Raw genomic sequence first — 26810 nt, forward strand, 5'->3', positions numbered from 1 at the left:
ATTTGAAAGCATGTGCACATGGTTTCAGTAATGCAGTTCCTTTGTGCAGAGTTCCAGTGCACTCTTATTAGTGCTTCTCGAACAGGACATAGCAGAGGAGAACTAATATGATTAAGGAGATGGAGCACCTGCTTTACAAAGAAAAATGGAGTGAAATCCGCTAGGGGTAAGATGGATAAGACACATAAGATGATGGCAGAACTGTTCACCAAATGCTGCAAACACAAAATGGAGGACACTCATATAGGAGTGAAATTTTTAGGAGACGGATTTAAAACAGAAAAAAGAAAATAATTCTTTTAGCGTGAGTAATTAAATTCTTGGATTTGTAGCCATGGAACAACAGTATCAAGAAGTTCAAAAAGGGGATAAACAAATTTGCATACAAAAGATAAACAGGTATTACAGGGCATAGGTTTAGATGTACCCTTTAACATTTCTAGTTCTGTAATTTAGGATGCCAGTGGAATATGAGAAGATCTGACAACTGAGAGTACCCAGGTCTGCAAGCTCTTCCTAAATAGCATCTCCAACTATCACTGTTGCAGACAGAATACTGGGACAGATGGACAACTTATCTGACACACTTGGGCACTTTTTAAGAGAATTTACTGCAAGGAAAGCATTTACTGTGCATTAGTTGCTAATTTGTTTGCATGTTCTGACCCATGTGTAAGTGAGATACAATTCAAGGAAAGAAGCATAAGTAATCCTGCATTTATTGTGAGTAAGGTCACAGGGTTATTGCAGAAAAACTGACATATAAGAAATTCATTCGTTTGCTTAAGTAAAAACTTTATTGTGCACCCATATGCTGTTGCTCTACATGCAGTCTACATAGTGCAGAAAGCCGCAATAATGTAAAATTTAGATGTGGAAACAGACATCTGTATGTTTCATGGAAACCTAATGGAGTGGATCAGCTCCCATTATCATAACTACATTGCTTCTTTAATTAGACCTATGTAACAGGAAAACAACCGTATGAACTATAAAAAGGAAGCACAGAAAAGCACTGCAGCCAGTTAAATCATTCACTATGAATAAGAATCAAATCCTTGGCTACCATAAATGATCACACAATTGATTCCAAAGAAACTATACAATTATACAACAGCTTTATATCTAACAGAGTCTTCTGTGCACTGACAGTGATATATGAAAATGTGTATATTTAAAAATATTAATCAAATACTTAAACACACACCTATACCTTAATGATTCCTGGTTATTTATAAAATCCAATTGTTCACTGAAGTCACACAGTACTAATTACAGTTCAGAACAAGTGATAAATTTTAAATAAAAGAACAACAAAATTACAGGTAAACACATACATTCTCATGGGTGGCCAAGTCCTCACATACCACACAGAAAGGGAGAGACAAATTGACCCAGAACAGCTGTTGAACACTGATGAAGAAAATCACCAGAAATGAATCACAATACTTTGTTCACATATGAACACTCTTGTTCATATATGATTGGTTTTTTTTAGAGTAACTATTCCCCAAACATCCATATAAACAAATCTGTTCATGAAAATTTCTGTAGAAAGCAAGCATAAATGTCACAGATCAGAGTGTCATGGACAAATACAATGTGCTTTTGTTATTCATGAACAATGCCTTATGTAAAATGCATCTCCTTGCTGTTACTAAGTGAAAACCTAGCATAACAATAATGCATTGTAACAGCACAATCTGAAATTATCATGGCTTAGATTTAACATTTACCTTATCTGCATTATTCTGGAGATGCCTCCAGGACTGCACATTCAGATTTGCCAGTCCTCATGCTTTTATCACGCCTTATGATATTTCATGTCTCTGATGAGCTCTACCTACTGACAAGTGAATCTCAACTTTCACTTAAAACAGAACCCATTAGCCTTTGTGACTACAGAGAAACACATAAAATACAGCCTACATACCATCCTAACTTTTAGAATGACTCCAATTCTTTTTGTTTAGGAATCATAAATAACAGGTTATCTATTACACACATGCTATGATGGGCAAACTGGGAGTGCTGGGTTCTACCACTACAGCAGAACAGGAATTCATACAACTTTTCAAGACTGTATTCTTCGTCTATCCTCCTGTTCTGGCTACAAGCATAAGGTCTGTGTTACACCACTTGAGTGGCCACAAAACCTCTGACAAGTAGCGGCTTTTATTCAAGCTTGTTGCTAACTATAACTGATATTACAATGCAAACGAAATTCTGGTAAGTAAACCATGCAATACTTTGCCCTTCTTTGTACAGCATACTACAAGAGTTGGCCAAATACTAAATAAAGAAGTAAACTATATATTTAGCACCATCACATGTCATCTTGGGTAGCAGAAAGGTCTGAAAACCACAATGCCTCTTGTCAGCACTTAGGTTTTATTACCCAAATCTTTTGTCAGTATGCTTCTAAGGAATAAAAACATTGCCATTAACATAACAAAATAGCACCATCCTGGGAAGCCATTTCAAACCAGTGACCAGCGCAGTTCTGTTCCAAGTACTGTGCAGCATCTAGCAAATGGACCTAGCAAACTTATTTTAATCAAGATCTGGGGCAAAATCACAATGCAACATATGTAACTCCAAATCAGTAATGCTCTAACAAAGCTGCTGGTGATTTTGAGTCCACAATCTCCTTGCTCTCCTTAGGATGGCCTACAACTCTTTTACATTTAAAGTGTACTTAGACTGTGATCTTTAAAAGGAGGTGACTTGCCCAACCAAGGACCTTTGCAATGCTTAATATGCTTGAGAAAGATTTGCACTGCCGTCACATGTCTTCGAGGTACTAGATGAGTTACTGATCAGATTACTTAAAATGCTGTTCTAGCTTCAGTCTTATTTGGATACCTGGTATAATTCTGTTTTAGAACAACACAGTAAATCCACTACTTACCTGACTCCAGAAGAAAACTTAGGGCAAAAACATTTGTGGCTTTGTGGTATTGAAAGAAAAAAATGTCCCAGTATGAAAGCCTGATGCCATTCATACAGGTATACCCTATGCTCTAGGAGGAGACAAGGCACAGCTACCTACTTGAGATGCGCATAGCTTCTAGCATAATAGGAAGGTAAATTGACTATTTCATTTTCAGTAATATCTCCTCCATGTCTTCTCTTCAGTGCTGAAGCTTAGAAAACTATGTGCCCTCTGTAAGCAAAAAAAATTTGAAAATGAAACATTAAAGTTACAACCATTTGTATAATGCCTCATGTACCAACCACAAAACCTCTTCTAGGCGACAAAACCCTTTTGAGGTTTTCTATTTATTTTGAAATATATTATCAGACTAAGATACCTTACTAATACCTCTAGGGAAAAGTTGATGCTGAGATACTTTTTTTAAGGTTGTCCCCTTCCTCGGTGGCAGAATAATCAGTTTTTAAGAACATTTCTTTTACACTATCCTCTTAGTCCTCAAGCATTTTCCTTGCCATTTTATTAGAAATACACCAGAATTTTACCTCCTTTCACAGAAAGATCAAGAGGTCTTACATGAAAAATAAAAAAAAAAAAAAAAAAAAAGGAAGAAAGTATACTATAGTATTTATTATTATCATTATACAATGGAATTTCTTCACAGGGAAACATTGTTTCTTTCTATGGCTGTTTTACAATTAGTATTCTCTCAACACAAATTGGTTAAGAAGTTCCATATGTTAGCATTCTAAGACTATTTCATGCTGAAATTTCAATCTGGTGCTACTTAAGCTCAATGGGTTTTCACACTAACTTTTAACAATTGGAAACAGTCAAATGTTATGTGAACTGTTTAAGTGAAGGGGAGCAAGCCTGATGCACAGTTAGTAGCTCATGAACCCCCCTGCCCAATGACAATATAAACAACATCTCATTTTTGTTTTACAAACACTATTCAAGTGAAGTAGAACAAGCTTTATTAACTAATTTTATTAAAACAACCCAAACTAACCCTATCTCCATTCAGTCTCCTCTGCTGCTTGCCAAGCACATAGGATAATAGTTGTGAATGCAACATTCCCACTTTTGAGAATGTTTAAGACATCTTTCAGGTACTTTTTCTCTTTTCAGGATAACATACCTATACTTTACATCTAGCTTTTCAATCTTCCTTTTGTAGTAGGGTAGCAATATGTTCTCTGATGACACTGCCTGAGGTATAAATTTTGGTATTACAGTCAGTCTCAGCAACAGCACATCGAACAGTGATAGTCTCAGGATGAAGAGATAAAGAGCTTTTTCCGTAGCAGACTTTTTGTTGCTTTCTGTTGCTGAAAAATAACCCATCAAAAGTAGGGAGCACTAAATTAAGATAATTCTTGTAACTCAATAGTCTCCACTTCTGAGCTGGTGTACAGTGATGGCACAAAAATATGTGTAGTGGTAACCATCTAAAGGATTTGCATGCCATAATTCACAAAACCACAGAATGGCTGAGGTTGAAAGGGACCCCTTGAGATCATCTAGTCCAACTCTTGTACTCAGAGCAGGGTCAGCTACAGCAGGTTCCTCAGGGCTGTGCTCAGCTGGGTTCTGAATATCTGTAAAGATGGCACCTCCACAGTTGGTTCCAGTGTTTGACCACCCTCACAGAAAAAAAAAAGTTGTTTTCTGGTATTCAGATTAGATTTCCTGTCTTTCAGTGTGTGCACATTGCCTCTTGTCCTCTCAGTGGGCACTACTGGGGAAAGTCTAGCTCTCTCCACTCCCTTCTTCCATCAGATACTCACACACATGGTGAAAGATCCTCCCAAACCTTTTCTTCTCCAGGCTGAACAGCCCCAGCTCTCTCAATCTCTCTTCCTATGACAGATGCTCCAGTCCTTCAATCGTAGCAGTGGCCCTGCACTGGACTTGCTCCAGTACATCCATGTCTTCCTTAGACTGGAGAGCCCAGAACTGGACTCAGCACTCCAGATGTGCCTCCGCTCGCAGTGGTGAGTGGATGGGAACGACCACCTCCCTTGACCTGCTGGCAAGTCTCTGCTTAATGCAGCCCAGGATGCTGTTGGTTGTCTTTGCCGTAAGGTTGCACTGCTGGCTCATGGTTGGCTTTTTGTCCAGCAGGGTGCCCAACTCTTTTTCTGCAAAGCTGCTTTCAAGTGATCAGACCCCTACTTACACAGGATGCTTTTTCCACTGGTTCAGAAATGCTATTTTTGTCATTTTTTTCTTTAATATATTAACAATGCCTACTGTATAGTGAGAAGAATTTGTATCTGTAGGACCTGGAATATTCCATAGTAAAAGGTACCAAGTAGCTAGCCCTGCTGCACAATGTCATCCAATTAAAAGAGCCCAAGAGTAAACATGCAAATTTTTTTTCACTAAAAAAAAAGCTTGAAAAAGAAAAGCAAGTTTGAAATCAGTCAATAAGAGTAGGTAATTGAACATACACTAGAATTCTTTGCTGCCACAAGCAGACAGTAGAGAGGAGGGAGGTGGTGGTTTTTTTTTTTTTAATGTACACATTAATGTGTGTAGGAATGTAAGACAGCAAAACATGTTCCAAAAGACCCCACCTTCAGAAGGTGATCTCATATTTTACATAAATGAAGTTCATTTTAAAGTTGATTTGCCAAGGTTTCCAGAACTGAAAAAGACAGTTTACTATCAAATATTTGTCTCAAAGAAAAAAAAAAAGAAGGAATCAGACCACGTGGTTCATAAAATGCTCTTTTCTTTTTCCCTAAAATACAGATATTGTCTTGTTAATGAATGCTGAATCAACTCTTATTTATCATGAGACAATTGCATTTATAACATAAAACAACAGCCCATTGTCAAATTCACCAAAATGATGATTTAAGGACAAGACAACCACGTCAAATGTTTTCCTCCCAGCTCCAATAGTTCAGAGTTGCTTTATGTCAGTAACAAGTCTGTTGCCATAATATGATTCTTAACACAAGTTAGGCTGTTCCTAAAACCAATTTTAATTCCTTCAACAAACAACTAATCTGAAAAATCTAGGTGTAAAATACAAATCAGAACAAACTGGCAATAATTAACCATGCATAAGTGGTCCCAAAGAGATCAGAACCCTTACTCACCAGTGTAATCCAGCACAGCTGCATCTGCTGAAGACAAAACTCTGTTAGTCAGGCCTTTTGTTCTGCTTCAACAAAACACAAACAAAAGCAGCAAAACCGCTATGCCACCTTTTCTGTCTTTTCAATTACAGGGTGCCATAATATTCCCTAGCACAATCTGATAGTTCTTGTGATGACAGTTGATCATTTGCCTGCCATGTGCAGTACTATCAGCCAGTCTGTATCACTTACCGCTGCAGTTCTGCATTCTTTATTTGTGAATTTCTGAAGAGGACACTCAAAACGGACTTCATTCATCACAAAGAAAGCACTTAAATACCTAATGGTAACAATTTCCATCTAAATCAGAGATAGTGGCTGGAAGGTAGTAAGAAAATTAAATCAAACTGTGTATACAGTATGATGTAATAAAGCTGAGTTACATATCTATTTAAGCACACTTCCAGTTGCAAAATCTTGGATTAGGATGAAAATCTTCAAGTCTAATATTATTGTGCCTGAATACTACTCTGAAGTTCAGAACACACTGAAGCATACTTGATCACAAAGACAAACAAGAACCCAATTGCTGGAGAACAAATTCAAATTTCTTTCTATTCATTTACCAAACCAAAGAGCACAAGGCAAGATGTCACTGATGATTTCAAAGAAAGCTAAATTTGAATTCATTACAGAAGAATGTTTATAAGTAGCTCTGCAGCAGAAAACCTGTATGCTGAACAGCAGAAAGAAGTAAGATAAGGCATGGGGATGGAAGGGTGATCAGAACAGTAGCTTAGCTGCTGATAAAGAAATGTGCCAACAATTGGTAACAATGGGTTACTGCTTTAGTTCTCAGATTTCATAGAGTAAATGGGGAGTTGCTTATTTTTTGATATCGCAAGCAACCGTTGCTATTTCTTTTAAAAAAACAAAGGAAGAACAGCAAGTTTATGGAATATTGTTTACTGTTAATCAACACATCTTAATCAAAGTTTTCACAATACTTGAAGTTACATTTAAGTATACAATAGTCTCAATCACAAAAAACAAGCAGAACAATTAAACTACATAAGGCCTTTAAATTAGAAGCACAGTGTGTATTGTTGGAATATTACTTTGTTTACAAATAGGCTACATATAATTAAGTTTATTTTTCAGTTTTATTCACGCAAAATGCATTCAAGGGAAAGGCAGCTTACAAAGTTTATTTTACTATGAGTTAATAGAAAAATGTCAACATTCTTTTCTTGCCCCTCCCCCCACCCCACCCAGGCGTGAGTAATAAAATTTCCATACAATACTCAAAAAAACCAACAAGCTTTTACACTAAACATCCAAAAGTAGAGCCTGATCAGATAACTGCAAACTTGCAAATTGTTTATTACAGAGTTGGATGAACTTCCAGGTTCTTTTGATGAAATATTGCATCTCTATGCAATCAATGCTTATAACTAGGTTGTCCACAAAGCCGTCTAGGTTCTAAAAGTCTTACCGATTTCAAAGAAGTACTTAGTGGCCTAAGTAGTAATCATGTGAGTGATATTTACGTTACAACAATGATAACTTGTGGCATTATTTTGGCAAGATTAGGACTGCTGAGAAGATGAGTGGGTAAATTTGTTTGACCTGAAAGGTAAGGGGCAACACAAGAACAAAAGAACTAAAGTAAACTAAGCACAAAAGATATGAAAAATATGGAAAAACAGATCTATTTTGACTCCATCCCCCTATAACAGGGCATGGGTCATTTCCAGTGACTGTCTATTCTTATTAGATACGTTAGTATTTGCTCAGATTTCATGGCTATTACATTTTTACAGAACAACTGCTTAGAAGTCTGGTTTTTAATTTACACCTGTGCAACAGAGTAAGTCACAGTACATTTTGAGATGTTTAAAAAATATTTATAAACTTGTTTTTGATATGCTAAAGCATTTGGCAACTTTTACAGCATTTGACTTTATATAATTAAAATTTCATACAGTACTCCTTGTGATTTTTTTTTTGTACATCTAAGAAAAGAAAAACCTCACACAAAGTAATATGAACTTCCAAGCTTGACTGCATGATCATGTAATTCCAGTTTATAATACTGGCATTAAAACCTTCATTAATTATGTTGACAAATCATTACCTGTACATTTAATGAAGGCAACCAGGATGATTTGAAAACACAACTTTCAGGTTTTATGTTATGTATTTATCAAGGTGTGCAGTTCCGCAGTGAAATGCAAAAGCATGTAAATATACAAAGAAAATTACAAGTTCACCAGTTCCTGTGACACAAACTGTTTTAACCTTTCAAGGTACTGTCCATAGAGTTCCACATCATTATGGCCTGCTCCTTCTACCCACAGTGGTTCTACAGGTCTCTGGCAACGCTCAAATAATGCTAGGCCATGTGAAAAGTCAATTACTTCATCTTCAGTCCCATGGATTATTAACACAGGAGATGTTATTTTAGAAATTTTGTCAATGCTGTAAGAAAAAGATTGTATCTATGAACACAGTGAGCTTTATTAAATCTTTTTCAAGGACCAGACTGTTAATTTCACTTTTTAATTACACATTGTAGTTTTAACAATTTAACTCTGAAGTTGTTTAAATCATTAGAAAATTAGATCTTATCAACACCCTGGAAGCCATTACAGTAGTGCATGTAAAGCCACACAGAAAGGAAAAAAAACTACTGGAAACTATTAGGATTGGATAACAAAGCAATCCATCTAAAAGTGGTATTCATTACCACATTCACTTAAAAAAAAAAAAATCAAAGTCACTGGAGTGATGAAAATATTACTTCAGAGTTTTTCAGTAAAAAAGTGCTTGTCAGAAGTGAAAGAATTTTAGCATTTAAAGTTTGACCATCTTTGAGGAAAAAAAGTCTTTGAAGTTAGATGCTCAAAATACAATTCTTTGAGACAAGTGTACCAGTTTGTAAGGGCCAACTAGTGGCACAGTTCTGAAATACATGACAAATTTTCTTCAGTTAAAGGTCTACTTAGTTTTCCAGCCTTTGCTACTTTCAGAAATACACAAAAGACTTTGTTCAGTTACCCAGATTAACAAGTCATTGGACTAGAACTGCTTGTTAGAATTAGTGGTATTAGGGGTTACATATAGGAAAACTAATCACTTCTTTAATAGATTTCACATTAACATTCCAGACCCACTGAAATGATTAGAGATGTGAAAAACCTAGATTTACAAAGTTCTATAAACTCCTTCAAATCAAATGTTCCTCATTGTTGTTATTCACTCTGATTTTTCTCCAACTGTTTTTTTAAACCTTTGAAAGAAATTTTAGAGAATTTGCTGTATTACTTGTTTCCCTTGTCTAAAACTTCTGTAATAGAGAAAAATGTATGTAGAATAAAAAAATCCTACAACTTACTTTGGGAATGCATCAAAGCAATAGGTCTTCTTTGTATCAGGAAAAGCTACTCGCATTCCTGAGGTCAGTGGAGAATGAAGAATTACAGCAGCACTTTCATACCTAGCAGCAAGATCCACAGATGGTACTGTTCCTATACTCTGGCCATATATAATCACATTTTCAGGGCGGATTCCGTACCTAGAAAATTAAATATGTTAACAAAACTGGTATATAAAGAGAACCAGACAAAACTGCAACTACACAGCAAGGCAAAAAAAGCATTTCTGAAGACAAAAATTTCCTGAAGAGTATAAACTATGAAACAGGAGCTGTTAGAAGAACAAGCAAGTATATTCTATAACACACCTGACTTAAAGGGACAATTATTTACTCTGTATTTGCAGTAATTTTTTTGCCTTAAGCCTGAATGATACTGAAATATGTTTGGTTTTTTTAAAATATGGATTTGTGAATGCAGTTGTGACTTGTATACTGGCTGAACGCCTTTACTGGTAGCTCTAGTGGACCTACAACAGAACACTGATTAGACCCTTCCTAGCTCTACGGTTATCAAGTAGAGCATAGTCAAATCTGCAAAAATTTGGTTGGCTTCACTCTTCTGATACCTGATAAAAACTGCAAGCTGGTAACATTGCTCAGCAATTTAGTGGGACCTAAAGCATGCCCACACAGACAGTGGTCTGAATATTATGCACTCTATGTAGTAGCTAAGATTCTTCTTTCTTATCATGGTTGGTTTGACATGCAAGCTAGCACAGGGAATACCCAGCCTAACCCACAATTAAGACAGCCCAATAAGCATTACAAAATTAAGTCTCCCTCCTAGTAAGTTGAAAACACTCATTTTTTTTCCTGTAATTAACTGAGGTAAACAAAAGAGTCATGAAACATCTAGTTAACACTTACACAAGTCAGATCTAACATGTTTTTGCATTACTGTGGATACAAAGAGCAGCTGGCTCCCAAGTAACAGTGGAAAAGCCTCTAAACAGAATGTTATGCTGGCAAGAACTGTGCCCATGGCAGAAGTGAGCTGCTGATACACTGATCTATACCAACAAAGTACTCTTAGTACAGGTTCAGACTGCAAATTATATTTATCTGAGTACCTTTGTTTAACTTATGTGGGAAAGGAAGTACCTTACATAGGAGGAGATACTGCATTGCATTACAAAAAACCAAAAAAAAAAAGAAATCAAACATTGTTCTCATGTATTATCAGAAACTTGTTCAGCTTTCCAAGTTAGAGCAGACTAGCCTAACACCAATATGGAACAGCATGAGGCAAGTGTAATGTTTGCCAACTGACTATGACTATAATCCTAAAAGGACTGACAATCAACTATTTACAGTTAAAGTAAAGTGCAACCATTACCTCTTCAACAATAAATGAATGCATCTTTCCTGTCAAAGCTAGGTAACAACACCCATACCCACAAAGGAGTTACCAAATTAGTACATTTTGCATACCTCCAGTAAAGCCAGCGAAACAGCAGTAATGAAAAATTGTCCAGTATTTTATAAATATGGCTAAATAACTGTATAGGTCACTATATACTAAAATCAGTAAAGTCCAAAAGCCTCAAAATCAGGAACATTAGGAAAAAAGATGTTTCACATGTACCAAGACATTTAAATTACCAACCAACAAAACCCCAAAACTCACAAGTAATTTTCAATAAGCCAGAAAATATGTCCTGTGTGTAACATCGGTACATAATAAACAGTTAACTTAAAAAAAAAAATCTAGGAAGATGGCAAGAAAAACAAAATCACATTTAAGTATTACTGAAATGTAAGTATCACTAGCAGACCTCATTAGACACCCCAATAAGCTCTCTAAATTGGGGCTAAAGTCCACTATACACAGCTAACATTGTCTATTTAACTATTCATCTATTTATTTTAAATTGTGTTCTGCTAGAGTGAAACATAAAAGCAGTAAAAGTATCAGCACAGATACATTCATAGAATCTATCTGTATCATCACTACTTAATTACTATCAGCATTTCCTAGGAAGTTTCTAGGATCATAATCAAATTAAGAGTTCTAAAACACTAAGACTCAATCATCAGCCTGGAACTACAGGCAAGCCCTCCACCTCACAACGGTTCTCAGAGAATAAAAAAATTCAAACATTCTGATTAACAAAGATTTTCTCAAAATTCCAACACACAAAAATACTACGAATTAAAGCTTTGAAACTGAAACAAATGTAAGGTCTTCACTATTTCTGTATCTCTTCTGAAACACCTGACAGCAGCCCAGCACCTATCCTTTTACAACTAATCTCCCAATTCAGAATAAGTCAAATCACATTTATCCATTCTGAAAGTACAGTATGGCCTTCTATCCCTTTCATATAATTTGAACAAAGTTTAAATTAATACCCGACACTTTGCATCATTAGTATGGCATGGAGTTTGCACAGCAAATTATGACATAACATAGTTTTCAAATAAAAAACCTAGCAAATTATCACATTCACATTTCCTCAGGTATTGAGTTTTACAAGATGCAGGCCATTGCACAGAAATTTAAAGCAAAACTTAGAAGTACATTTTGGAGCATATATTCTCCTCTTCTCATTATTCTTCCCCCTTTTTTTTAATCCAAATCCTTCAGCCTAAAGATAGCTAAAGATTGGCTAAAAGAAGCAATCCAAGAAAAGCATTTACTATATTTGGATTAAAGTAATCCTTTCTCCACCACAGCCAAACAGATTGCCTTCACAGCACTCACCAGAAACTATTTGTTTTGCAGTCTGGAAACTGAAATAGCGAGGCCAATCACCAGAAATGGTGATTCAAAGCAGACTTTTGAATATTCTGGCTTGGACAAAGGAAAAAAAAAAAAGGCAAAAACCAAAACCCCAAAACAAGAAGCTTGCAAACCAAAGAATAGCATCTGCTGTGTCTGTCTCCAGTCTCCCCTCTCCTCTTTAACAGGCTTCTGAGAAGTTTGGGAAAAAGGAAGAGCCCAACTGTCCCTCAGTGCCTCTCTCCCAGAAGTATCACTTCCCAATCTATAATGGAAGAATTCTTGAAAAGATAACTTTTGGTAAGTTCCATAGTCATAAAATGTGTCTACTCCTCCTTTTGACAGTCCTGTAAACTCCAGGTAAAAGCCAAGAAGTTTGGTAGAAAATCATTAGTTGACTACACACCTGGTCTCCCAAATGAGGAAGTGTCAGATCAAGAAAAAGTGGCAGTAATATTGTTCTCTTAATTAGTCCCTTAGAATTACAGGCCATCCTGAGGAAAGGGAATGTGACAGAGCCATGTGCAGTAAGTAGCTGTTCTGGTGACAAGAGCTCAAAGACATGCTGTAAAAACTGTTGATATCTTTGAAAGCTCATTATGTTGATTATAGGAGTAATGTAAACACTACTGTCTACACAAGTAATCTTAGATAACTTGTATCAGAATACACAGGCCTTCAGTTTGTTGGTCCTGGTAATGGGGGAGGTTTATGTGTTTTGTTTTGGTTTTTTTAAGCCATAATCACCAGAAAGGACCTTGGTACAAAAATCTTAAAAGTAGCTGTGCATAGATGTACCTTCTCAGAGAAAGCGCTCTTCCTCAGGGACAAGTTATTCTGGACTGAATCTGGCATGAAATTTAGATAGATACTTTCCGGAGTTCAAAGGCTGCCCACAACATTTTTCACCTTCCCACAGCAACTGAGATTTCAATTCTTTTTAACAGCTGATTCATCCTTTATGTTCATGCACCTAAGGGCTACATGCCTGGAAAGCACATGGAACTTGAAGAGCAGTTTTTACTTAGAACTAAACATACGTCTGTTGACATAAGCTTGCTAGCATCCACACAGAGTGCCTGAGCACTCACAAACTTCTGCCCTATCACCACACTAAAGGTACAGGTTAATGTCACTACAAAGCTAAGCTATTACAGAACAGGAGAGAACCACTTTCCTGTTTGCATCTTCAGTGACATGTTGCCCTTCATTGGGCTTCACCAACTAGTTTAGGAAACTAAACTAATCTCTTCTGGGAGAAGGGGAGCAACTACTTTTCTGCTCCTTTGTGCTGGCTGTCTTCAGGGCCAGGCAAGAAATGACGTGCCACTGGTGGGTTAAAGGAAGGAGCAAGCCAATAAATTGTTGTAACTGTAACATCAGCCCACTCCCTAGAATCAGGGCCCAAGCTAACACAGGGCGATTAGCAAAGCCAGTATGCTCTTCTGTGAGCCTACATATGCTGATCAGATGATAGCTGTTCTCTTGTCAAAGACGCAACCCTGAACACTCCTGCCTGATCTTCTCAGCTTCTGGCAGGAAAAGAAGAACTGCTAAACAGCAATGAAATATTTTTTTCCCTTTGTGACAAACTTTTACAATGTGCTGTAGCACAAACTCTTTCACTGTTTCCTTTATATTTCTGTCTCTGTAACAAGACCTTTACTAAACGCTTATCTTAGTGGCAGTCCACCTCTTTTCCGCCCCTCCCTCCTTTTTTTTCTTTTCATAGAATCATAGAACAGTCTGGGTTGGAAGATGATCTAGTCCAGCCCCTGCCACAGGCAGGGACCTCTTTCACTCACCAGGTTGCTCAGAGCCCTGTCTGACCTTACCTTGAACACTTTAATTGGATATACATCACTTACATTGGATATTCATCATATTATATACTTTCATTGGATATACATCACATTACCATGATGTGCAATATGCAAAGTACAAAATGCATGTCTGGCTGTAACGAGTGGGTTTTGGTTTGGTTTTTTTTTTTAAGCTTCAGTTCCCTTTAACAATCAAATACCAGCTGAAATTACCATACTATACTTCCAGGCTCTTACGAGTGAGTACCTGCCATTTTGCCCTTGATATACCTAAGGGAGACAGAAAGCAATTTATCTTTTTCCTTCTGAACTACTGCTGTTAATCTAGAAGACTTGCTCACTTTACAATAATAAAATAAAGTATCAGTAAGATAAACCTTATAAGGGTACATTTTCAATAGTATCTCTCAGGCTCACACTAATGAAGAGGTGCAATAGATGCTCTAGTGAGGCTGCTGTTTGTGAAGCTGTTGCAACACACGCATTTAACTGACAGCAGTGCTTGAGGCACATGGAACAAGGGGGAACATCCTGAGGGAATTTTCAATGCACATTTCAGAACCTTTTGTCACCATGCACATAACACATGAAATTACAGCTGCAAATTGCAGAACATGAAGGGCATGAACATCCTCCACACCTTTAACTATCAACATTCCAGGCCATGAATAAAATTCATGAGCGTACAGCTCTTCCTCAACTCAGATGCACATTCCCCTTCTTGTGTATACAACATGTATCATTGCTAGATGTATTGGCTTTGTGTGGCAAGGTTTGGGGTGGGGGGGTTACAAGGGTGGCTTCTGTGAGAAGCTGCTGGAAGCTTCCCCTGTGTCCGACAGAGCCAATGCCAGCCGGCTCTCAGATGGACCCGCTGCTGGCCAAGGCCGAGCCCATCAGCGATAGTGGTAGTGCCTCTGTGATAACATATATAAGAAGGAAAAAAAGTTGCAGGGCACACAGAAACCACAGCCAGAGAGAGGAGTGAGAATACGTGAGAGAAACAGCCCTGCAGACCCCCAGGTCAGTGAAGAAGGAAGGGGAGGAGGTGCTCCAGGCACCAGAGCAGAGATTCCCCTTGCAGCCCGTGGGGAAGACCATGGTGAGGCAGGCTGTCCCCCTGCGGCCCATGGAGGTCCACAGTGGAGCAGATATCCACCTGCAGCCCGTGGAGGACCCCACGCCGGAGCACGTGGGTGCCTGAAGGAGGCTGTGACCCCATGGGAAGACTGTGCTGGAGCAGGGTCCTGGCAGGACCTGCGGATCTGTGGAGAGAGGAGCTCACGCTTGAGCAGGGGAAGAGTGTGATGAGTCCTGCCCCTGAGGAGGATGAAACAGCAGAGATAATGTGTGATGAACTGACCATAACCCCCATTCCCTGAGCCCATGCACCGCTGCGGGGGGTAGGTAGAGAATCCAGGAGTGAAGCTGTGCCTGGGAGGGGTGGAGGGAAGGTGTTCTGAGATTTGGTTTCATTTCTCATTACCCTACTCCGGTTGATTGGCAATAAATTGAGTTAATTTTCCCCAAGCTGAATCTGTTTTGTCCATGACGGTGATTGGTGAGTGATCTCTCCTGTCCTTATCTCAACCTACAAGCCCTTTGTTATATTTTCTCTCCCCTGTCCAGCTCAGGAGGGGGGAGTGATAGAACAGCTTTGGTGGGCACCTGGCGTCCAGCCAGGGTCAACCTGCCACACTAGAATAAAAGGGAACTATGTTTTATGAGAGGCAAGTCCATTGACCACAAATGTCGTAATCAACGAACTGCACCTCCTCTGCCTCTCGTGACGGTTTAGCATTTTCTAAACCTTACAATGCTACTGGTACATTTGTTTTATTGGCAAGATTTCTCTTCATGGATAAATTGAGCTACTTTTCCCTACCAATTTAAGTAAAGCTCAATTTCTCTCCAAATATTCAAAGTTAAGGCACCTTATCTTCTAGCACCGCCCCCCCCCCCGGCTTTGAATGAAAAAAAAACCCCTAATTTGTGAATTCTCAAAAGAACACTTTCAGCCAATATCCAAATAGATTTGATATTATTCCTATATTTGGATGTTCAAATTATGGACATGCAGTCCACTTTGACATACCAGGCTGATGGTGAGATCTACCCTTCAATTTTTCAATTATTATACAGTCCATGATAAGCAACAATGAAAAGGCTCTTTGGCTTCTTAAAGGTAGATCTAGTCATGAGGCAACTCCAACAAGTCTTCAGGTTTCTGAATGAGCACCACTTGCCCTGCATTTGCCTGGGGCTGGTTAAACCTTTCCACCCTTGCTAGGGTGTCATCAAAGTCCTTCAGAGACCAGCGCAGCAGAAAATAGGCGTATCCCAAAATGACTACTGGCATTTCAACACTTTGTAGCTATGACAGACAGAAAAAAGAATGTCCTCACTTGCAGCTTTTATGTAGTCCCATGCACATGAATATGCAATAATGTGCAACTTTCCCAAACATGATGGCAGCGAATCACCTTGCCTTCTTCCACAGTCAGCATCCACATGGACAGCCACTGCTTCCTATTAAAATACTCAAAGCAGTTAAAGAATAGGGACATAATTCAGAATCTGCATCTGCTGTTTACCTCTTCTCATCTGCTGCCAAATCAGCTTTCTGTATTCATTTACATGAATGATAATATTCACACACCCTTACAATAACCACTTTTAAGAAAGTGGTGTTGGACCAACCTCACCATCACCCTCAGTACCAGTTCCAGACTATTTCACCCCAAGTGTCCAGTCCCCACTGGACAGTTGTGCCAATTTGCAGATGACCATCTGGACTGTCGTTCCAAGATACAAAACTTAACACGCTAACACATCTCTACCACAAGCAGCTGTGTTGACTGTAGAATGAAGTCCACATAGGCATTTCAATTACCCCAGAAACACCTTTTAATGCTGGGTTCTGTGATACCATTTCTCAGAACAAGGCATGCAGGGAGCTGTGGGTGGCTGTGATCAACCTCCAACACAGGTAATTTCTCCATTCTTCTCTTTGTCCCATCACAAACCGTGAGGCACAGTTTAAAAGTCTAGGATCCCTTTCTTCTCTCCTTCCATCAACATGCATTTCAAAGGAGTTAGAGCTATACTTACATCTATCCTGCAAACAATCCACTGAATGAATTTGTTTTTGCAGAATACTTACACTATAAAATGTTAATGATGGTGCCAGTGTAAAACTGACGAACAGGCTATGCTAGAAAAGTGAATCAATGCTGGAGCAACTGCTCAAAGGCTCCGTTTTGGTCCAGATATTCATCAAGTATTTAAACACAGCTTAGCACTGTCTCAGGGCTCAAGAGAATACCATACACTGGTAACCAAAGTGTGTGAGCCAGTATATCCAGAGTCATGTACTCAGCTTCTCCCTGCTACATTCAGCATTCTGATACAAGGACAAGACCAGGTCTGCCAATTGGAAAGCTGCTGAAAGTACCACAGTGGAAACTAGTAATACCAACCACTTTTTAAGCAACGGAAAAAATTCAGTTCGTGAAATCCACAATTTGGGCAGACCAATCCAAGCTCTACAGAATTATGTATTTCTAAAGGAGCTTTTGACACAAAAAAAATAAATGCAGACAGCAAATGGAACTGAGCTGAGGTCATTCGTGAATGGAAGAGGGAAAAGCAGATAGATGTAGTATGTATTTAGAGTTCCCCCCAACAATGTCTGTTCAGCAAAGGGCATGTTCAGATATGATATTATAATGAACAATCCTATTTGACTAGGGAAGATAAACCATGCATTGTTCAAGAATGGAGGTGAGAATTCAAGTTGCGGTCACATTTTCTTTTAAGTTTTCAATCAGAAATTCATCAGGGGGAGGAAGAGACAATAATTACAAATTAGTTCATAAAACTGAGCCTGTAAACTGACATAAACAAATGATTAAGTTTCACCATCTAGTTCTCTTCCATTTTCTGGTACATTTAAAGAATTGAGGCTGTCTTCCACTTTGTTCACAAACCATATTATGTTTTTGGTCAATGTCACTGGGTATTTCACCAAATGGCTATCTTCCAGATCACCAGTCAACTACAAATCACAGTCACCAGTGCACCTGTTGCAGCTCTTGGCTTACAGAACGGATGTCTAGTTATATCTCAGCTTTCTACTGTAATCAGAAGAAATGCCAAAACCTAATCTAACAACATGGTACACATGGTTTTGGACACGTGAGGCTGAATACCTGTCCCCTGCGGTTGTATGAGGTTTATGATAATAAGCGTTCCCCCTACTTTAGTATGAATAAAGTATGCTGCTTTAAAAAGAAGTATCACACCTTTGTTATAATGTAAAAAAACCCGCAAGACAATGTGTATTTAAAACACTGAAAAAATGATAATCCACTCCAAAGAAATAGGAAAATAGTTAATATTACATTGATCAAGTTCTAAATTCACTGCAACAACTACCAGGCTCCAGGATTTAAAGAGTCTTTACACATGGCCTTACACTAAGTCACATCCCTGATATTATATCATTAAACAGTATGCTCAAGTTGCAATGATCAAACCATAACATGCTGCTCTATATTAAATTCAGTTTTTCACAGATTTTTGGTGCAAAATACACAATGTGATGGGAGGGGTTTTGGTGAACATATATTCTTATGATCGCAAAGTATTTCAAAAAATAATCCTTTTGTAGTTTGGGTACTTGTAACACAACAATATTGCTCTAAATGGAACAAACCACGGTGAAAAATGCTTCCAAATTTAAGAAATGGGTATTCAGTACTGTGTTTACTTGGTGCCTAGGATTCTTACCTGTATCAGAGAATGCCTCCAGAGTCTTTCATCTTACTATTTTATCTCCCTAAAACCAGAGGCTTAGAACACAGAAATTGTTGAAACAACATCCTTCCAATTTGGTTTTTTTTTTCCCTTGTCCAGTTTTAATCTATTTGAGATAACACCACTGGTTCAAATTCCTAGTTTTTGTTCCCACCATAATGTATTTACACAGATCAATTACAACCTTTCCCACACATCATATTTTGCAAAGATAAAAACATCTTCTTGTTTTATATAGAAAGCTATCTTTGGAAATGCTGTATCTGCTGGTCTGAATTCTGAAACAAAGGTGGTCTGAACACCACACAGAAGTCCAAACAGAGTCTCACCATGTTCTCTTATAGCAGCTTTTCCATTGCCCCTCCCTACAAAAAAAGTAGTTGATGAAATTATCTGAAAAAACAACCTGCATTTTCTCACCCACATCACACCAGTGGCTCAGTTACTGGGGAATCAATTATTACAGGTTCTTCCTATCTTCTGAGATCTCCAGCTAGAAGATCTCAAACTGTGACAATAAGGATTATCTTCTAATCATTCAAGACTGAAACATACCTTATTAAATTTCACCCCATTTCAATTTTTCTAGTATATCAGGACTATATACTGATCTTGCTCAATACTGACAAAGCCTTCAGCATAATGCACCACCAGTCAGCTTGGATATGAATCAATTAATCCTAAAATACAGCATTTCTGTTTAAACTACCAATGCAGATTAAGTACAACCATTTGAAAAGCACGCTGTAAAAGAAAATTGGCAACTAATGTCTTACCTTGTCCTAAGAGCCACCCAAGCAGCATCAATGTCAGCATACAGATTCTTCTCTGTTGGCTTCCCAGAACTTGCACCATATCCAGAATAATCATATGAGAATATGTTGCAATTAATCCGTGAACCCAGTCCTATGTAAAAGCTACTCATCTGACCTAGGTCAACAGCATTTCCATGTGAGAAGAGCAAAGTATACTTGGCGTTAGGCGAGCAACGCACAAACATACAGGCAATCCTGTTACCTTTACTTGTTCTAGTCATGAAGCACTCAATGGCATCTTTTTCTCTAGAAGAATATTGCCAGTCTGCTCGCTCTGAGAGATGTAAAGTCCAGCGACTACCACTCTCATCGCACATCAGTGTGTACGTGGGATCAGGAGGTAGGAATGCCAGTTTGGAGGCAATTTTCCCTGGGCATGGTGGACAACAGAACAGGCAACACAGTTCACTAAAGGAAAGATTATTCATCTTCTAGTCTGAAACAGGAAGAGAGAATGGTATCAGTTTCTAGTTACAATCTTACACAAAAAAAGAAAAAAGAAACCCATGGAAAACACAAACATAACTCTCTAGAAAATGATACATAATTTTAGTGGAAACATTTAACAAACATAGATTTAAACATATATATGTGAATTTCTATATAATAGCTTATTTGATATTATTAGCTACTTTAGAATGAGCATATTATTAAAAAAAGCGATGGCTCTAAAGCTCTGCCAGATATTAAAACTAAAATATGATTACCCAGGAGAGAACAAGCACGAGTTTTGGAGTTTCTTTGGAGGAAATGAAGTCCCTCATCTTAAGCCACTAAAAGAAGTGTACACATTATAAAGAATGATTAAAATATGTTGCAGCATTTGCAGGATACCAAGGCTATGCAGACCTCTGCAGCCAAAAATCACTACAGTGTTTCCGAAATATGGAGAATATGTATTGCAGTCATGAGTTATGCGCTCCTGCAAGCAGTTTCAGCAGTATGAAAGGTGCATGAAGGTCAAAACTTAGAAGGCAAACCAAGATGCTTCTGCTGGCTTAGCAAACACTGTAGACCATCTGTACACTAAAATCCAGCCACAAACTCTTCCTTGCTCCACATATTGGCTGAGCACATAAATCCACATAAATGTTTTGAAACCTTTCAAAGAAATTATTAGCTAAGGTTTCCTGTATTGCACATAGGAATTGGGATTATATTAGTGATATGACTATTTTTATTCTGTGCTTTAACAAAACCATCCCAAACCAAATGCTCTGTCACAGATATTTGGCAAATCAATATAATCTATACTACCAATTCAAAGCATTGGTTAACAGAGTGGGGGAGGAAAAAAAAAAAGTAAACACACATACACCTAAAGCAAGCTAGGTAAAGATATAGTTGCCCTGAAAAGCAGGCATTGTGTCATCTTAATTTACAGCAGCAAGAAGGGAGGGGGAAAAAAATCCTTTGCTGTGACAATACTTTTTCTCAGAGGTAGGAAGAGTGATGAAATCTACTAAGAGCCCTGCTAGAAACCAGCACACCTAAGATAAGCATTTACACTACTTCCCTTGTGTTGAGGCATCTGACATTTCACCTCAACTTAAACAACTTCTCCATCCCAAACCTACCTACAGGTCTCAAGCTCAGTTCCTGCCAGGTCACTGCGAACAGAAACACTCCTACAGTTTCATGTACCAGCTTTGACTGCTAGATCCAAGTTTACAAATGGGAACAAAACAAGCTGATTTCTGATGTCCACAGTCCCATGTTATTTCAGAAATACTTGGGTAATCCAACAATAAAATCTTACTGCTAACTATAATACTTGGTGATATTTAGATCATATTTCAAAGTTTGTCCTCTAACTTGTAACACAAGCATAGTTTTCATGCCTGTATAAATCTCTCTTCAGAAAAGCTTCAAGGACACTGCTGTAAGAACTGTTGAATATACATCACAGAACAGCTACCTGTATTTTGGATGCGTGAATGGTCTCTTCCCTGTGGTAGAGTGTGAATGCATACTGAATACAATGTTACACAGTGTATACTTGCAGAGTAGCAAACACAGGCACAGCAAGACAGTCCCATAAACAGCATGAGCATTCTTGGAATACTACTCCTCTTTGTAGGGCGCAAAACCCCATTTTTTTTTTGCCAAGGCTGCTACAGCCGAGTGCTTTCACCCTGAGACTCTGGTTTTCTTCAGAATAGAGAGAAATCACAGGCTTTTAGATATGGGTGACCAACACTACCAATTTAGAGGAGATGGCAGGAGGGGTGTACTGGTCACCTCCCATAAAAAGGTAGATTGTCTCTCAAATGAAGATCCACAATAAATGACCATATTTCTGCCAGCGAACGAAACAACAACCTCATGAATTTATGTAATCAGCACAAGTAGTCACTCCAATATGGAGTAGCTCATCTGTTCCCTGTCAGGTGAGGTTATTTGGCCATTAATTTTAATTTTAACCTGCAAGTAGGATAAGAAGTGGAAGACCTCTATGGAAGAGGTCTAGCGATTGGCAAAAGGCTTGGGCTGCTTTATGCACAGGAAAAACTCAATACTTTTTTCCCTTCTTTACTTCTCTTACAGCTTGCTTAGTTCACGTTCACAACTCAGAGAAACTGCTGTGATGTCTCAACAGGCTTTTTTTGCAAGAAGTGCTTATGACCCAGCATTCAACCACACTTCTATCAGGCACTATTAAACCGATCTTTTCTGAGTAAGTTTTCCCACCTTTTCAGTAAAGCTGAAGGCCAAAGCTAGATGCCACAACTTATTTGGGGGAGGGGGGGAATATTATTTTATGTGAAAAATTTAGAAGAATACATACGTCCAAAAGTGAGGTATAAATAGCCTGTTCTGCCCAGGAACAGCAGATTGCACTCTATTCCAGCATATGACAATAACTACAGAATTTCTTACTTGCTTCTCAGTCCACTTGTCAGAAAGAATTAAAACAAGAGTTTACATTATTTATAACTATAAACAGCCCAGCAACACTACAAGTATGATCTCACTTAGAATATATTTGCTATTTGTAAAAGTCGTTTCAGAAGACTGGAAGCTGGCCTGTGGAATTCACACACAGGGCTGTACTGGAGTAACCACAGTTAATCAGCTGAGGTGGTACTGTGCCTCAAGATAGCTTAAATGTGCTAAAAATGGGCTGTTGCCACATATGGCAAATAACTTATGCTGAAGACCATGGCTAAAGTATTATTTCTCCCCTATACTAGACTGTAATTAGACTTTATATAATGCTCATTTAATCCAATGGAAACTGTCTACTGAAACTAAAGATTCTGATTCCATAGTTGTTCTCCATCTAAATCACAGCTAGCAACAACTCCTTCCTTTAAAACGAACACTTTCTTCACTCGGAAGACCCAAGCAAAACAGCAGCTCCCTAGCATCACTAACTGAACAAATCCGACAAAACACCTACTGAACTCCCTCAGGAGGATACCTTTAACTAAATGCAAACAATGTTTCCATTATACTGGAACTGGTTTGTCATTCATTGTATTCACATGAGCGTGTTCTTAACCTCCGGATCTGGAATGGAACCAGGATGTGAGAGTGTCCCCAGGGTGTATAGAGTAATTCTGATATCACTGTTTAAAAGTTCAACTGAATCAGCATTTCAGCCTAGTAGTTATCCACCAGATGTCATAATTTAACTTCAACTAAACAGGCATTCTCTCTCCTCAAAAGGTATACTGCTCAGATACTTCATTGAGGGATTAAACTTAATGCTACCCCTCTACTAGTGGTTTTTTTAGTGTCCTTAATGTTAGAAAACATGTAACATGATTTTCTAATGATTCATCCAGCCAGAAATTATTATGGTAAAAGTGAAAAGAAAAGTCACAAATCCCCCTTCATTTAGCATCACCCACTCTTGGTAAAAGATTCAGAGATCAATAGTCTTAAGAGACCAACTATTTTATTAAGTCTAAAATATAATTCATGGAATGTGAACAAGGTATCGCAAGTGAAGTTGCATTTAAAAAAGTCACTCTAATAACAAATGGGCTTGATGTATGCTTTTTCTGGACTCTTACTGAAACTGGAGCAAAACCAACACTGACCACAAATTACCTTAAGCATACAGTTCCACAAGTACAGATGAATAACTTTAATGGGACTCATTCGCCTAAGATATGTTGTGAATACCTAAGTTATAGTCTAACACCTTCTGAGCATGTATGATGTAAATCTCTGTGCTCATTACAGTAGCATCATCAGACACAGAAATCAACACATCCCAACAACATGACTATTTCACCTTCTATGTCATTTCAGTACTACTAAAAGAAGCCAGTGCTGTTCTGCAAACACAGCTCCTAATGCTAGTAAAATTACTAGCGAGAGAAAGAACATAATAAGAGAAATATTTGTCTCCTTTAAAATTATACTGCATTTTTCATATAAATTAAGTAGGAAAATTCTGCGGAAGAAACTGTGGAAAAAGTGCTAAACCTACTATTGCACCAAGAAAGGCTAAAAAATAAAACAGACCCAAGTGGCATCACCCACCCCTTCTGGGATAGCTTTTAAAAGGAAGGCCAGATCATTTTATTATATTTATCTCTTTAACTCTCTTATGAATAAAAAAGTAACATAGAAAGCGACAAATGAAAAACTGCCCACAGGCAGTAATTTCAATCCAGCCTTTGGCAATTACCCTTTTCATTAAGGCTGACAGAAGAGGGGGGGAAAGTCTATCTAGTCTGAAAGAACACCTCAAATATTTATCTTGCGATTCCTAGGATAACACAAATGTAGCTCTTTCATGTAAGCAATTATTCCTGTCCTCCCTCTGCAAATCATAACAAGAGAGTGGCTCCTTTTATTCACATCTTTGAGTACTTCACTATGTATTAGCCTCAAAAGCCCAACACTTACAAACACTTATCTAGAAATCTTATATTTACATTAAATATAAATTATTCCAATTGTGTATTTAAATCAAATTACCTATTTCATAGGAACTAATCACAAGAACAAAGTCAAACTCGTAAATACAGCTGCTGGTTTGTAAATTTTAGTGGTGCTCTAACTGTAACAGGCAAGATATTCAAACTGTTGGGGTTTTTTTGTTCGGTTGTTGTTTGGGTGTTTTGTTTTGTTTTTTTAAATCATTATTTTTCATTATATACTGCTGAAATAAGAAACTCTAAAGTAGTTTCTCCTCACCCTTTTTCATTGAGCACAATGCAACGAAAACTCAAGTTCAAGCCACTACTGAAGCACTCGTATTTATTTCAACATCTGCATTGTATTAAAAATGGAAGAGGAGGGTATGAACATCCTCCAACTACTTCAACAGTTAAAGCAACAAAATGTTTAATGGGGAAAAAAAAAATCATCAGTGTCTGATTAAGTATTATATAAAAGGCTTAAACTAACAGAATTATTATGAAAGAATAAACAGTAGGTCCGGAAAAGAACACGGAGGAAGTCTGTCCAATAATGAAAAAGCCACACCAAGAAATACCGTGAAGAAACTCTTTAAGGTAGTTTTCAAAGAGCAAAGAAACCTACATAAAAACAGAGAAGCCCAGCGGGACCAAAACTTCATTTTGGTTAATGCGATTTTTAAAGAAATAAACAGCTTTACCCGTGTCACGAGTTCTAGTAGTTTTATAAAGCTTAACTTGCACCGAGACCCGCTGCTGCTGGTTACTTTGTATACCTCAAAACCCAACGGCACGGCTGAAAAGAGAAAGGGAACACAGGGAACGCTAAGTGAAACATCTCGCCCTCCCTCCTCGGCCGAAGATCAAACCGACCCGCGAAAGGTCCCAGGCAGACAACTGCGGGATTAAGCCGGATTACATCATGTTTTGCACGCTCCCAGCAAGACTCGGCTCCACGGAGGTGCCCCGCTGAAGCCGCCTGAGCCCGGCCCGGCGCTGGAGACCCCTCTCCCGCTTCGCGGCCGCGCCAGCCCGGTGCTTCACTGCACCGCTCGGCCGAGCCCTGACAGGCAGCAACGCTCTTGAAGCCGGCCTGCGTTCCGGTGGCACCGCCTGGGCTTCTGCAGTCCTCTGTTTTTTTTCCTCGCTGCCTTCTAGCCAAATACTTTAAGCTTTTAAATTAGTAATATCCGAGAGCGATTTTAAGGCCGGCGCCACTCCCACCCCCAGTCGTCAACAGCAAAAGCTGAAGTACCACCTTAAATCAGGCTCGCGAGAATTGAGTCAACTCTTCAGGTGTCCCCACCTAAAGAGGACTTCGCAAAAGTCAGTCAGCAACACTGGCGCGGAGGCATCGTTTGGACCCGCTACAAGCCAGAGCTTCACACGCGTTTCCACAGCCGGAGCGCCCGCTTCCCGAACAAAGGCGTCCGCGGCCCGCCCGCAGAACCCCGGGCGGCGGGGCAGAGGCCCCCGAGCCCGCAGACGGGAGGCAGGCGGGCGGGGGCGGCCGCCGCCAACCTCCCCCCCCCCCCCCGCCCTTGCCCGGTTCGGGTCGGAGAGCCGAACTGCCGCCTCCCTCGCGGAGGAAAAGCCGGTGCCTGCCGCGGTCGTCCCTCCCGCCCCACGCCGCAGCCCCGGAGCGGGGGGAGAAGGGCGGCGGGGGGGCAGGTGCAGAGGGGAGAGAAAACGCCCGGGCCTGCCGAGGGGTCAGCTCGCCGCCACAGCCGGCGGGGCGGATCCTCGAGCCGCCACCCCGCCGCTGGCGCCCAGCCGGGGCCGCCCCGGCTGCTTCCCCACCACCCCCCCTCATCACCGCAACTCGCCCGCCCCGGCTCCGGCGCTGCCGTGGGGGGGGGGGGGGGGGGGTGTGTGTGAAGGGAGGTGAGCCCCTACCTGCACCGGGCGCTCCGCGCGGCGGCGCGCGCGGCCCCGCGCTTCCCCAACTGCCGCCGCTCGAACGCCGGGCCGGCGGGGGAGGGGTGCCGGTTGTGCTGAGTAACGGCGCGACGGCGGCGGCGGGCGGCTGTCAGCGCCCCGGCCCCCGGTCGGCGCCCGCAGCTCCGCAGCCGCCCTCCGCGGCAGAGAACGCGCGGCCTACGGGAGGAGAAGCGGCGGCGGCGGCTTCGCCTCGCCTCGCGACTGCATCGGATCGAGCGGCTGCCGGAGCGGCCGAAGCAGCGGCGGGGCGGGACCGGCCGCCGGCCGCAGCGCACCAATGGGGGCGCAGCCCGCAGAGCCGCTCCGGCCACTGAGGCTCCGCCTGAACGCGGGTGGGCGGGCAGC

General features: G+C 39.8%; 1 protein-coding gene across 3 annotated transcripts; it reads right to left on the bottom strand.

Annotated features, from left to right (window-relative positions):
- Positions 1–778: 778 nt before the first annotated feature.
- ABHD17B (abhydrolase domain containing 17B, depalmitoylase) lies at positions 779–26621 on the bottom strand. 3 transcript variants are annotated; one of them, XM_052777303.1, is made up of 4 exons: positions 26421–26621; positions 19606–20080; positions 9425–9604; positions 779–8508 (listed from the first exon to the last, which is right to left on the bottom strand). In XM_052777303.1, exons 2-4 carry the CDS (start codon positions 20070–20072, stop codon positions 8289–8291), a joined length of 867 nt encoding a protein of 288 aa, XP_052633263.1. In that variant the 5' UTR covers positions 20073–20080; positions 26421–26621; the 3' UTR covers positions 779–8288. The 3 variants fall into 3 exon arrangements, with proteins under 3 accessions (XP_052633263.1, XP_052633264.1, XP_052633265.1); XM_052777304.1 differs by lacking the exon at positions 26421–26621 and adding an exon at positions 25783–25803; XM_052777305.1 differs by lacking the exon at positions 26421–26621 and adding an exon at positions 25226–25247.
- Positions 26622–26810: the final 189 nt, after the last annotated feature.

This window comes from Harpia harpyja, chromosome Z, assembly GCF_026419915.1.
Source record: "Harpia harpyja isolate bHarHar1 chromosome Z, bHarHar1 primary haplotype, whole genome shotgun sequence".
Lineage (NCBI taxonomy): Eukaryota > Metazoa > Chordata > Aves > Accipitriformes > Accipitridae > Harpia > Harpia harpyja.